Source organism: Mirounga angustirostris, unplaced genomic scaffold, assembly GCF_029215605.1.
Source record: "Mirounga angustirostris isolate CCGP_5_RB_7025 unplaced genomic scaffold, mMirAng1.0.hap1 SCAF_16, whole genome shotgun sequence".
Lineage (NCBI taxonomy): Eukaryota > Metazoa > Chordata > Mammalia > Carnivora > Phocidae > Mirounga > Mirounga angustirostris.
In genome coordinates this window covers 52,002,719-52,015,769 of record NW_026991724.1, presented here as the reverse complement: position 1 = coordinate 52,015,769, position 13,051 = coordinate 52,002,719, and the positions used below count along the sequence as shown (strand labels likewise).

Genomic DNA, 13,051 nt, shown 5'->3' with positions numbered 1-13,051 from the left:
CCGCTTCTGAATTGCCGTTTTTGAAAAGACTTTCTCCATGATGGGAAATTCGGAGAAGCTGGAAATAGTAAGAAGGGAAAAGAATCCCCCGGAATTCCCCGCACCCGAGAGGCTCTGGGCGCCCGTGTGTTTGATGAGCGCCGCACGGACGGCGGCGGGTCCTGTTTGCTTCCGTCCACAAGGCATCTGCACATAAACACGGCCCGGTTACTACCCGCGCGCCTGTCCCCTCGGTTAGTGGCCGGGCCTGCCCGGGGCCACGACCGCTTCCTTCCATTCTGGTCTGGTCCCCCCGCCTCTGCACGATGCCTCTCCCCAAACTTCCGGCCGTTTCCTTAGGGCACGTTCCCAAGAGTGCAATTAGTCGGGCAAAAGGTAAGAGCATTTGTGAGGAGTGTTTGGCATGGACTCCAAGTTTCCACTTAAAATTTTTCTTTTGTTTTTTTTTTTTCCTGACATTGTTGTAAGAGCAAACACTCACGGGGCGCTTACTCTGTGCTGAGAACTTTCCCCGGGCAGACTCAGTCCTTGTCATAAGGCACCATGAGGTATCACTATGTCCATTTTGCAGATGGGGACTCTGAGGCACAGAGAGGTTGAGTCACCTTCACAAGGTCACACGGCTAGTGTCACACAGCCCCCTTTGAAGCCAGGAAGCCGGCTCCCACATCCAAGCTCTTGATGGTTCTTCCATTTTTTGGTGTCGGATGGTCAGAGGCAGACCCAGATTTTGTGGTACCTGGAGCTTTTACCATTTGGGGGACCCCCTTCAGGGAAAATAATGTTGCAGACTGAAAAGGAGGTGCAGGGCCTTGGAAGGAACCCGTGAAATCAATGGCCCTGACACTGGAGCTCCAGCAGCAGCACGCTGGGGCACCCCCCACTCCCCCCAGAACTATGCGTTTTCAAACAGTCGAGTTTTCTATGCGCCGCCCCCCCCCCCACCCCGTTCTGCCATTCACATGTCGCTGTATTTGTTTTATGAGGCATCCAGGCCTCTGTCCACTTAACTCACCCTATTGTCCTTTGCATTTCAAAGGAAGTTGCAGACATCAGCAAAGCGTTAGGAGCTCAGGAGCTCAGCATTTTCTCCTCTTTGGATGTAAACTTCAGATGCGAAGTGTAATTTACGTGCGGAAAACCGCCCCGATGTGTCTTTGCCACAGACCCGTGTTCCGCACGCAGGGGGACGGACGCACTTCCCTAGGCGAGGACACGGCGCGAGCTTCCGGAGGGCTCCGCCTCATGCCCAGGCTGCGGGGCGGCCCTGGAATGGCTGTGAGCAGCCCACCACTGGGTACCCTCGTATTTGACGCATGCGCTGATGGCCGGCTCCGGGCGTTAAGAGTTTCCTCCCCAGGATGGGTTTTCGGGATTTGGGGGTCAGAGGCTGAGGCTTCAGGCTCCTTCTGCACAGCATGGCTCTCATTCTCACCTCAGCTGACCATACCCCGGCCCCGCCTCACCCATACGCACAAAGAGCCATTCTCCTGTCTGCACAACACTCCTTTTTACTTTCATGGGGGGGGGGGGGGCAAGAGCAGGAACAGTTCCTTAAAGCCCTGATATTTTATGGGATGTGGGAGGAAGTGGGGTGGAGGGGCCCTGACATCAGTCTCTCCCTCCATCCACTTCTTTTATAAACTGCTTGCTCTATTTTTATAAACACCGTGTCCTGGAGCAACCTTTGCAAAGGCCACGATAAGAAAGAAGGCCAGGCTAACAGAACACGACCAACACGGTCTTCTTCCGTCTGCCAGAGAACACCGGACACAAAGTAAGAAGGCAACAGCCCGGGAGAGACGTTTGGAACGTGCAGCACAGACTTCAGGAGCCGTCAGCCGATCAAGAGCCGCTCCACGCCAACAAAAGGACGGTCCAGGAGGACAAGGGCGAGGTTTGGAGTAGCTCAGACGCGCCAGGGACGCGCCGCACGCGTACGCTCAGCCTCACTGACGACCAGAGAGCACAACGAGAACCGAGATCACACGGTAGGAAAGCTAGGAGCCCACAAGCGGGCTCCGGTGTCGCCAGAGGGCAAAACCCAGCACATCCTACCCGGAGGAGGATTTGACCGAACCTATCAAATGGCCCTTTACATATATTTTCTCGTACAGCCCAGAGATTCACCTCCAGGTCCTTGTCCTACAGATCCTTGTGGAATGGCCCACGTACGATGTTCCCGCCACGTCATGAGACGGAGCCACGGAAGCCGGTCACGGCGTGGCACACTCACTCACTGCAATTCGGTGTATGCGGCCGTAAGAAAGTAAGAGAAGCACCCTGTACAGACACAGAAAGTTCTCTAAGACACACTAAAAAGCAATCTACAGAACTACGTGTAGTAGGAGTGTATCCAAGACATAGAAAAATTAAAACTATTCTACTTTCTTATGTACTTTTGTGTATAATAGGATCACACATGGAACATACCAGAATCATTCACACTGAACTGCAGTGACAGTTACTTTTGCAGAGAAGGGAATGGGTTTGACTGGAAAACAAAGGTTCAGGGCAGTAATTATGGTGCTTTGGTATCTTTATGTAAATCAGTGATTTACAATGAGAATATAGTCCTTTGTTACTTGTAGAAAAAAGGTCTTTAATAAATCCTTCTTAAACTGGTATGGGGAGGAGGGATTAGTTCTTTCTGATGCGCTTCAGGCCCCTCACCTTTATGACCCCCTCTTGGGAGGGAATCCACCTGCGTAAAAGTACAGTAGGTGCTCGGCCAACGTCAGCAACACCCGTGTGACAGGGCTGTAGCCAAGACCTGCCTCTCAGTCACCCAGGTAGAAAGATGTGGGCTGTGTCCCGTCAGACACCCAGCTGGGATCTCCACTCCTCCTCCCCCCAGCCCCCCACCAGCCTGCAAGCCCCATCTCCTCTGCCTACTTTCCCTAAGATCTTGCCACACCAGGCTTTAGTGGAGACGAATGTTCTGGTGCTAGAGAGGGACACAGAGAGAGAGGGAAGCTGCCCCCAGAAGGGACACAAGTCACACGGGAGCCCAGGATGTCAGTCAGCGGTATTTTATTGTGGGGTGGGGGCTCCAGCATCCCGCAGCAGCTACAACCTGGGGGCAGAGGAGAGGGGACTGAGGGTGCGTGAGGGGAGGAAGGGCCCCACGGCCTCACCCCCTCGACATCCCCCAACTCTGGTTCGGGCCCTTCCATTTCCCTTTGGGGACCCTCCCCCGCCCTGACTCTGGGTTCAAGGGCATCCAGCAGGCTGCCCCTCCTGGGTGTGGCCAGGGGATCCCACCAGGAAGGAGGGAGGGACAAGGGCTCCTTCTTCTCAAGCAGCTTGGAGGGGTTCTGTCACAGCCAGGAGCCCAGTCGGCCTGGCAGGGAAGGGGAGTGCCACTCACTGGATCTCGCGGAACGCCCGCTTCTCCACCAGCTTCACTTTGTACTTGCGCTTGAACCTGTAGGAGGAAAGGGAGCGGTCAGGGGCCAGCAAGCCCACCAAGCACAGGCACGAAGCTTCCCGAAGCCCTCACTCCCCATGCAGCCCCGGGGACCCTCACTTGGCTCTCTCCCGAGGTTCGATCATGTTTCTCTTCTGGAAGCTCTGGAAACGGTCGCGGAGAATGTTGCCTTCAGGCTGCGGGACACAGAGAGGGAGGCCTCAGTTGTGTGTGTGTGGGGGGGGGGGCTCTGACCTCTCCACGGGGCCCAGCCTGGCCCTGATCTGGTGGGGTGATGTGTGTGGACCCCGGGCCACCTGGGCTAGGTTTGCAGAATCTATAGGATGGAGGCTGCTGAAGAAGCGGAGAGCATGCAGGGCAAGAGGGGCACCAAAGGCCGGGGGTCAGACCAACAGGGCGCACGGCTGGCCCACTGATGAAGTAGAGTTGACTGGAGCCCCAAGGCAGGCACAGGGCCCACGGCCGCGGCGAGGAGCCCGGGGCCACTGGGAGCCATGGCAGGTTCTGAGCGGGGATGGGACAGGGCCCATGCTGAGCTGTAGGGAGACCTGTCCAGCACCGCAGGGCCAGGACACCAGCTTCGGGATGTGGCTGGGAGGAAAGCGTCTGCAGGTCACAGGCTCAAATCATCATGCCAGCAGGCCCCTCACCCCCAAGGACCCCGTGCCCTCAGCCCCCAGGCATCAGGCCAACCGGCCCAACCTGGGGCAGCCAGGATGTCGCCCACAGCCCCTGAGGGCACGGGGAGCAAGGATGGGTATCATCACTGGGCACGGGGGTCTCCCCAAAGCACAACACCCCAGATGGGCAAGTACCTTTAGGGTCCTGAGTGAGTCAGATAGCTCCGAGCTGAGCTGCACGTCGATGTCGGGGGCCTGGTACCTAGAGAACACGGGCGTGGGGTGTTCGGGGGCTCGGCCTTGCCCAGGGCAGAGTTCAAAGGCCCCACCCGGGCAGCAGGCCTTCCAGAACATGGGGCTCTGTGGGGAAGAGATGATCTTCCAGGAGGAGACCAGGCAGAGAACCGGGACACCTGGCCCCCCCCCGCCCCCCCAGGAGCCCCCCGCCGGGCCTCACTTGAGCCGCCCCAGCCTCCGGGGCCTGTCCGCCTCCGCCAGCCGCCGTGCCCGCCGCTGCTCCCGCCGCCGCGCCAGCTCCGCCAGCCGCCGCGCCACCTGGGCCTTGATCCCGCGTAGCCTGAAGAGCTCCTGGTGCCGGAGCCGCGCGGCCCGCACCTCGGCCTGCTGCACCCGCTGCAGCAGGGCCGGGCGGAGTCAGGGGCCGGGCAGAGCGCCGTCCCCCCTCCACTGAGGCCCCTCCAGCGCCCCCTCCCCCGACTTCTTCACAGCCGTTTCCTGAAACCAGCGTCCTTACCCACTGGTGGCCTGCAAATCCCACTCCCCAAAGATTAACGACCAGGGCACAGAGACTCGGTCTAGAACACTCCCTGCTGCATCCTGAGCCCAAGTGCTGCCAGCGCAGCAGGGGCAGGCCGGAGCCCGCGGTGCTCACCATCTTCTGGGCGGCCTTCTCCCGCCGCCGCTGCTGCTCTGTCTTCTTCTCCACGGCGGCGGCCAGGCGTACGGGTGCAGGGGACGCCTCCCCGCCTGCGGCCTGCTCCCCTCCAGCCTCGGGGCCCTTGTCCGGGCCCTCGCCCGGCTCCCCCTCCCCGTCCGACTCCTCCAGCAGCCCCTGGCACAGCTCCTGGAAGGCAGACTCCTGGGGCGGGAGGGAAGCGGTGAGTCGGGGCCGTGCGGGCGGCCGGGCAGGGAGGGGTGGGCAGGTGTGAGCTTACCTGGGTGGCAGGCTGCTCTGAGGGGGGCAGGGCCAGCTGCCGCTCCAGCTTCTCCGCGTCCTTCTGCCGCTGCAGCTCGACCTCGTGGGCTGCCAGCAGCAGGGTCTAGGTGGGGAAGGGGGTCGGGGGTGAGGCCCCAGGCCCCCCAGGCCTCTCCTGGGACTTACAGACCTGGCCCCACCCCTGCACCCAAGGCCCCTCTCCACCCCCCGCACAGCCAGGGGGCGCTCTCTACTCCCAAGCCTCCTGTCTGCTCTGTCCTCTCTCTTAGAGGACCGCCTAATCCCTGATCTCTGCACGCAGTCCGGTTTTGCTCACGCGAAACACAGAACAAGTAAATCTGTAAAGACAGGAATGACAGTGGGGGCTGCCTAGGGAAGATGGGGCATGGGGGGGGGGGGGTGGTGATGGCCGATGGGCGCCACGTTTCTTTCTGGGGGATGAAAACATTCTAAAGTACTGGTGAGGGCCACACAACTCTGCGGATACGCTAAAAACCAGTAAATTGTGTGCAGTAAGTGGGCGAACCCTCAGGCATGGGAATCCTATCTCTGTAATACAGTTCTGTGAAGGACAAAAGACACGGACTGATCTTTCCACGTTGTCCCCCAGCAGCCACGTGAGTCCACGGGGGAACGGACTACGGTTCGTGGTCTCCTCTGCTTGTGACCAGCCTCATCCTGCTCCCGTTCAGGGTCACGGGGTCTGTTTCTGCGGACACCTTTTATCGGAGCAGAAAACTGCTCGCTCTGCTCCTGGTCGGCTAAGAGGCCCTCTTACCACGAATGAGGCTGAACGGCACTCGCTCGAGCGTCCTGCGTCTCCTCAATGATCTCAATCTCTCTCTGGGGACCTGTGCTCCCCGGGGGCAAAGGGTCTGTCTCCTCTGTTCATGACATCCATCGCCAAAATACACAGTGACTCTCACAGCCAGGTGTCCCACTGCTGACCCAACCTAGGCCTGAGATAAATCTTACCCGCTCAGACTGCTAATATTTCTTTGAAGCCTTTTGCATGTAAGTCCCGTGGACTCCCCGAAAGGTGGCGTGGTCTCATACACCCCCGGGCCTTCGTACATGCTGTTCCTTGCACACGCCTGAAACACCCATTCCCCTCTTCCCACAGCAAGCTCCTCCTCACATCTCTGGTCTAAACTCTGATATTGCCTTCCTCCAGAAGCCCTCCCTGACCCCCAAGGCTGGGTTTGGCGACTCCTCTGGGTTCCTTCATCCCAGGCCTCTGGGTCATCACTGTCTGGGAACAGGTCTGTCTCCCCCGCTGGACCATGAGCCCCAGGAGGGCAAGCGGGGGGCTGCCTCAGTTGCTGCTGACTCCCCAGCAGTGGGTGGATACAGAGGAGGTACCCGGTGAGGCCAATCCAACCAAGCAGCCAGGCCCCAACTGAGGAGAGACCGCGTACCTGGTGGTCCTCAAAGGATGGGTTGTAGGAGGCTCCGGCCGGTGTCACCTCCACGGCAGGGACCTGGGAGGGCTTGGTGTGCAGATGTGGTGGCCGCTGGAGGAGGACAAGGCAGCATGAAGCCTGGCAGCCCCACGACTCGAGACCTCACAAGCTTGGGTGCTGGGATTCCAGGCGTGGAAGGCGGCAGAGGCCTCGGCAGGGCCCACGGCCTTCAAACTGGGAGGTACCTGTGGGTCTGGCGTCTAGAACAATGGACACCTGCTACCCAGCTGCTGTGCTACCCACGGGAGCCACATCCCCAGGAGAAGCAAGCTCCCTGCAGGGAGAGGTCCTGCCTGCCTTTCCTGAGAAAAGTCCCCGTGACCCTGTGGTGGGCAACATCGGCAAAAACAGGGGTACAGGGCACCTTGATTTTAGTCCCCAGTCTGTCACCCTGACACCTGCAGCAGGCTTGGGAGAGGGTGGGGGTGTTCTCTGTCATTCAGAGCAGATGACAGCGGATAGAGGGCTGGCAAAGACTCTTAGCATGGCCCCGGGCCCTGCCGGGAGCTGGTGACAAATGCAGAAACCCAGGTCCACAAGGAATGAATCTGAATCCGATCAGGACCTGCACCTCAACAAGACTAAGGCAGGGGCAGGGGGGGTGGGGTGGTGGTGGCTTCCCAACTGGCCTCTGCCTCAGCAAAGGCCCTCAGTCCCCAGCAGAAGCCTGGGGGTAACCCTGGAAGCCCCCTGCCCCCACCTGCTCCCCACCCCCGACTGCCCGCCAGTCCCAGTGGTTCTGCCCAAGGGCGCCATCTTGGGTCCCCCCCACCCCCACGATCCCGCCTCTGCAGAGCTGCCACCTGGACCCCATCACTCTCCTATGCAAAACCACTCAAAGGAACACTCCATACCCTGAGTGGCGCTCCCTCCCACCAGGCCAGCGTCCTCCGGACCTCCTACTAAGCCCTGTCCCTGAGCGCTCGAGTTCCCTGCCTGGAGGCCCTTCCCTCCCGTCCAGGTCCAGGCCTCTTCCCAGTGAAGCTTTGCTTGCCCCCTGAAGCACCTCCCGCTGACTGCCACCACCCGGCTCTCTCCTCCGGAGGCACTAGCTCGAGGCCCAGCTCCTGCACGTGTGGTCTTGGCCACAGGCTGAGACCGAGGCTCCAGGGCCCCAGTGTAGCTCCCACCACCCCAGCCCTCCTCCGACCCATCACCAAGGGCACCCTGCTGCCACAGTCTCACCTTCACCCCTTTCTTCTTGGTCTGCTCCAGGAAAAAGGTGTCCTGGCCAGCCAGGGGTCGCTCCAGAGGGTCTGTGGAGGCAGTGAAGGGTGGTTGCTGGGGCTTGCCAGTGTGGCCTGAAGGGCTCCCTCCCATCCCTCCCCGCATAAAGACAGCACCGAAACATGGGTAAGGGAAGGACTGACTCTCAGATCCCGACGGGTTTTGAATGCCAAGCAAAAGAGCATATGGACAGGTCCAGAAAGCAGAAGGGAGCCAAGGCTAAGGGGCAGGGGGCGGCCCTCAGGAAAATGCACTCGGGAAAGGGGAGCCCCTCCAAGACGTTGAACTCTGCTGAGGGTCATCGAATCAGCACCTGCAGAGTACCTCCCTTAGACATTGTGCTCTTGTGCAATGCACAACCTGCACAACCGTGCATGGCAGCCTTGTCCCCACCCACAAGTAACAACAGAGGCACTCACTGTCTTTGGCCCAGAGATCATAAAAAGGCTGCTTAACGGTGTCTTGGGGCCCAGGCTTGGCTTTGGTCGCGGGAGGGTTGAGGAGCCGGGCCTGTGCCCTGCGCACCTCCCGGGGCAGCTCGCCCTGCTTGGCCAGCTTCTCCCATAGCTGCTCCTTCCGTTTGAGTTTCCTGGCATTGGGGACCTGGTGGGCGAGGACGCTGGGTGGAGGAGAAGCAGCACAGGTGGAGTGAAGCAGAGGCCTGAGAAAGGGCCCAGCTCCTCCCAGTCAGGCTCTGCACCCCCACTACTCGGCAGCTCCTCCTGCCTCTCCTACCCAGCTTCAGAGCCCATCTCCTGACCCGAGAGCCAACAACACGGCGGCCTCGGCAGCCCTCGCCCTGTGGATCTCCCAGAAACCTCACATATCACTTCAAAACCAACCTCAGGTTCGCCCCCACAACCGTTCCTCCCATATTCCCATCTCAGGAGCCGCCCTCTATCCACCCCATCACCCATCCAACCTCTCTTCCTTCAGAGCTGTCACTCAGCCAGCCTGATGGGCCTCCTGATGGCTCCCGGCCATCCCTCCTCTCCATCCCCAGAGCTCCCGGGTGGGCTGAGGCCCCGCACTTGCCTGCCTCAGCCACAACACCCCGGCCCCCACCTCACTTCCTCCGATCTACCCCCCAAAGCCCTATCCCTCTCCTCCAAGTGATGCTCACCTGACCCCCTCCCTCCCTAGGAACTCCCTTAGGGCCAGAAGTGAGTGGCATCGCTGCACAGAAGGGCACGATGCCAGAGCCCAGCAGGGAAGACGGGTCTCGGGATGGGGGGACACTCACTCTTTGGGGGCAGGGACCTTGGATGTGTTCTCTAGGATGAGGTCAACACGAAGGGGTTTCTTGAGAAGAAGTGACCTTTTCTGGCTTTTGGTCCTCTTCTTGTTTAGTTCTGGGGTTGGGAGAAAGGAGCGCAATCAAGGGCTCGGGCCTCCTTGCTTCCCAAGACCAACTCCCCACCCCCTGCATTTCAGCTCCACGGCAGCCATCAGACCCGCATCCTGGTGCAGACACGGAGGCCCCAGGCTTCCACCTGGGGAAAGAGGTGCCCAAGGTGTCCAAGCTCTGCCCAGCCCCCCAACACACCCATTTCCTGGGCCACCTGGAGGCAGCCCTGTGCTGGGAACAAAGAGAGGGTCAGACCCACAGCCCTGCCCTCTAAGGACTCCCGGACACGGCAGGAAAACCAGGAATGCTAAAGAGAAAGAAGGCGACCAAGTGACACTGAGGCCCAGGGAGCTGGACTCAGGACCCAAAACGGCTGATTCTCAGCACAACGGTTTTCCACCTGATAGCAAAAAGCAAACTCCACGACCAAACACACTAGGACAGAACCCACGTCCTCTCGTTTCCTAGGCTACATCATAGAAGACTTTACTCCTCTGTGCTTCCAAAATGAGAACCTTCATGCCTAACTCACGGGGTTGTCTGGAAAAGTAAGGACCACGACAGCATGAGGCACCGTGATCACCTGGGAAAGCCCACAATCCCTATTATCTTTCTTTTTCTTTTCTTCTCTGTGTCCCCAGGACCTGAAACTAGGAGCCACGAGTCGGTCAGTCACGTGCCACTGGAGCTGCTGTCCCACCAGAACGGAGCCCGCAAGCCACAGCCAGACCAAAAGACCATGAAGAGTGCCTGTATCTTTCCTTTTTAAGCCAAAAGCAGAATCTATAAACTGCCTCTTCTCTGTTCCCAAACAGACTTCATACTGGCCAAAGCAGGCCTTCGTGACTACCCTACCTGTTCACCAGGGCGGGTCCTGCCTTCCCCTTGCTGTTACACACCCGATCGGCTCACTCCTGTGAAAGGTGACCTCTTTAATAATCATCTCTCACTCGCTTGCTCAAAGTCTCCTGCACCTCAAAGCAGGTCCCTTTCCGGCTCACTGAAACAGGCCCTCTCACGTTCCAGACCCATGGACCGAACCCACACATGCTCCCTAAGGGCATCCTGCTGTTAAAGCCCCTTGCCATTTGCTCATTAAAGCAGACCTTTAGCTTGTTTTCTATCCCCTCATTAAAGCGATGGTCTATTTTTGGTCTGTTTTTCTACCTAATGATGGAAAGCCTATCATTCGCTCAAGCCACCCCTAACTCCCCTCTCCTGTACTCTGTTTCAGCAGCACCCCCCCACCCCCGCCACCCCGGCTTTTTGGCAAATAAAAGCAAGCAGATTAAGACGAGCTTCTTACCTACTTACCTAATACCTACTCGTTAAAGCAGATCCTCTTATTCTTATTCAAGCACATCTTACTAAAACAGGTCTCGTCCCTTACAGCTTTTCTGCAAGTTAAGCAGAGACCTGCTAATTTACATCTAATCTACTCAGAGGCAAGACCCCTGCTGGCTTCTCTGTGCCAGATGGAGACTTGGGAATTGCCAGATTGAAGACTGAGAGCTGGGAAACCTCAAAAAGAAAACCTGATTTGTTAGTCTTTCCTTCCAAGCCCTCTTATTTATAGTAAAGACCTTTTCCAACCTATGCCTGCCATCCAAGCCAAGTCAATAATAAAGACTCTCTCGGAGACTGAGATGGACTAAATAAGGACCAAGCAGGCACCACCGAAAGCTCTTCCTCACCTTTTTTCTTGGAGCCGGTATCCACGAAGAAGAGTTTCTCATCTGGGGCCTCTGATACCAAGCCACTGGGAGACAGAAATGCAGGTCAGCCGGAGACGTTGGGGAGGGTGCAAGCTGCTGGGGAGGGAGGTTTAACCTCTCAGGGGCCAGGCTTTCCTCTAGTACTACGCTCATTCAAGCGCCTTCTGTCCGCCACGGGATCCCTCCACGCTAAAGCTTCTCCCTTCAAATCACAGAACTTAGTACTTAACAGATCATAATGCTCAAAATATCGTACTATTTAATCCTCAGCGCTACGCTAAGGCGGGTGCACGGGCACACTTACACTACAAGTATTACTTTCTTCCCTAAATTCTAATTTAACACTGGGAGTTCTGTATCTGCTGACCCAACCCAAGCCCCAACCCTCACCCGAGTCCAGCGGTGGCCGGAACACCCACGCGCAGCCCCCCGGGAAGTCCCCCCAAGCGCGCTCGGCCTCGCACCCCGCCTCTCCGAACGAGGCCCGGCTCCCGGAAGTCCCGCCCCACGCACCCGCTCGTGCGCTCCTGCAGCCGCACGTCCTCCAGGAACTGGTCAACTTCCAGCCCCAGCGGCTCCTCTGCGAGCCGCCGCCAGCCCCGTTTCTTATTTCTTGGGCCTCGCCGCCGCCGCCTCAGCGCCGGGTCCACCGAAGTGGGCCGCAGTCCCAGGAAGCCGGAATCGGCCTCGCTTTTCGAGCAGTGCGTGCCGCCGCCGTCACTGCCTCCCGGCGCCATCTTGGCAAAGGAAGCCTCGGATCGCCGGCGCCCCGAAAGCCGGTTTGGGGCCTGCGCGCGCAGATCTCCCGCCCCCTCCAGTGACCTACTTCCGGTTACCGCCATCTTGGTAAAGTGTCTGGAACCGCCAAGGGGCGGGGATAAAGGGTAAATGTCTCCTCCCTCTTATGCCAAGTCCCGTCGGCCGCGAGTCGCGGGTTCGCGGCTCTAGCCCTAAGCAAACAGCTTTACTGCGGCTCAGGAGTATTTTTAAAATCTGCGTATGGGGTGCTTGGGTGGCTCAGTTGGTTAAGCGACTGCCTTCGGCTCAGGTCATGATCCCAGGGTCCTGGGATCGAGCCCCACTTGGGGCTCCCGGCTCCGCGGGAAGCCTGCTTCTCCCTCTCCCACTCCCCCTGCTTGTGTTCCCTCTCTCGCTGTGTCTCTCTCTGTCAAATAAATAAATAAAATCTTTTTTAAAAATAAAAATAAATAAATAAATAAAATAAAATCTGCGTATGTTTTTAATCTGTAACTTACTGATTATTATTTTTAGTCCAGCTGTCTTAAAAAAGAAAATCAGAACCGTCGGTGGGAGATTCGGCAGAAGACACGCTCCAGTCTCAGAACGTTTGGCTTCTCAGTGTTCCGATCCTAGAATCTTGGAAATCCAAGAGATTTCCGAATGTCGAGTTGGGAGCACAGAACCTCATATATGCGAGGAGTGTTATAAACAGTGTTGGCAGTGTAGGCTCGGAATCAATCCTGGGCAAACTGCTTCGCTGTGCCTCACTTTCCTCATCTGTGAAACAGGGACGATTATGGTACATCAGCCTTATAAATTATTCAGGAGAGGAAACGAGATAAACGCGCGGCGTTTAAGATTGTGCGTGGGGGATGCCTGAGTGGCTCAGTAGGTTAAGCGTCTGCCTTGGGCTGGGATCATGATCGCGGGGTCCTGGGATCAAGCCCCCAGTCGGGCTCTCCGCTCAGCGGGGAGTCTGCTTCTCCCTCTCCCTCTGTGCTTTCTCTCTCTCTGAAATAAATATAAATAAATCAATCTTAAAAAAAAAAAAAGATTGTGCCTGGTATATCTCAATGTTAGCTATTGTTACTGGCTCGGCCCCTGAGGTTTCGTCTTAGAATCAACTAATCTTTGCTGTTTACAAATAAGGAAGGAAGCTCGGAGGCCCTTGGGCGCTGGCAACCATTCACAGGCATCCAGGGCTGCCTACAGGCCGCTCTGGACGCGAAAGGGAAGAAGGCACAGAGAGGGAGGGCGCCACGCCGGTGGTCGCACAGCGGAACCCAGCGGGATCCTCGCGACCCGCCCTGGAGCCCCGAGCGCGGACCGC

The 13,051-nt window shown here is 58.0% G+C and overlaps 1 protein-coding gene and 1 non-coding gene across 3 annotated transcripts; both read right to left on the bottom strand.

Moving 5' to 3' along the window:
* Nucleotides 1-1,524: 1,524 nt before the first annotated feature.
* NOP53 (NOP53 ribosome biogenesis factor) lies at nt 1,525-12,099 on the bottom strand. Of its 2 annotated transcripts, XM_064580877.1 has the most exons (13): nt 11,494-12,099; nt 10,960-11,024; nt 9,161-9,269; nt 8,337-8,536; nt 7,876-7,946; nt 6,646-6,741; nt 5,226-5,330; nt 4,943-5,149; nt 4,508-4,683; nt 4,246-4,312; nt 3,530-3,606; nt 3,371-3,427; nt 1,525-2,283 (listed from the first exon to the last, which is right to left on the bottom strand). In XM_064580877.1, exons 1-13 carry the CDS (start codon nt 11,820-11,822, stop codon nt 2,217-2,219), a joined length of 1,626 nt encoding a protein of 541 aa, XP_064436947.1. In that variant the 5' UTR covers nt 11,823-12,099; the 3' UTR covers nt 1,525-2,216. The 2 variants fall into 2 exon arrangements, with proteins under 2 accessions (XP_064436947.1, XP_045726945.2); XM_045870989.3 differs by lacking the exon at nt 1,525-2,283 and having other exon boundaries at nt 3,367-3,427; nt 11,494-11,837.
* Nucleotides 4,095-4,203, bottom strand: LOC123841382 (small nucleolar RNA SNORD23). The gene has a single exon (XR_006790213.1). It is a non-coding gene; the product is annotated as a small nucleolar RNA SNORD23 (small nucleolar RNA).
* Nucleotides 12,100-13,051: the final 952 nt, after the last annotated feature.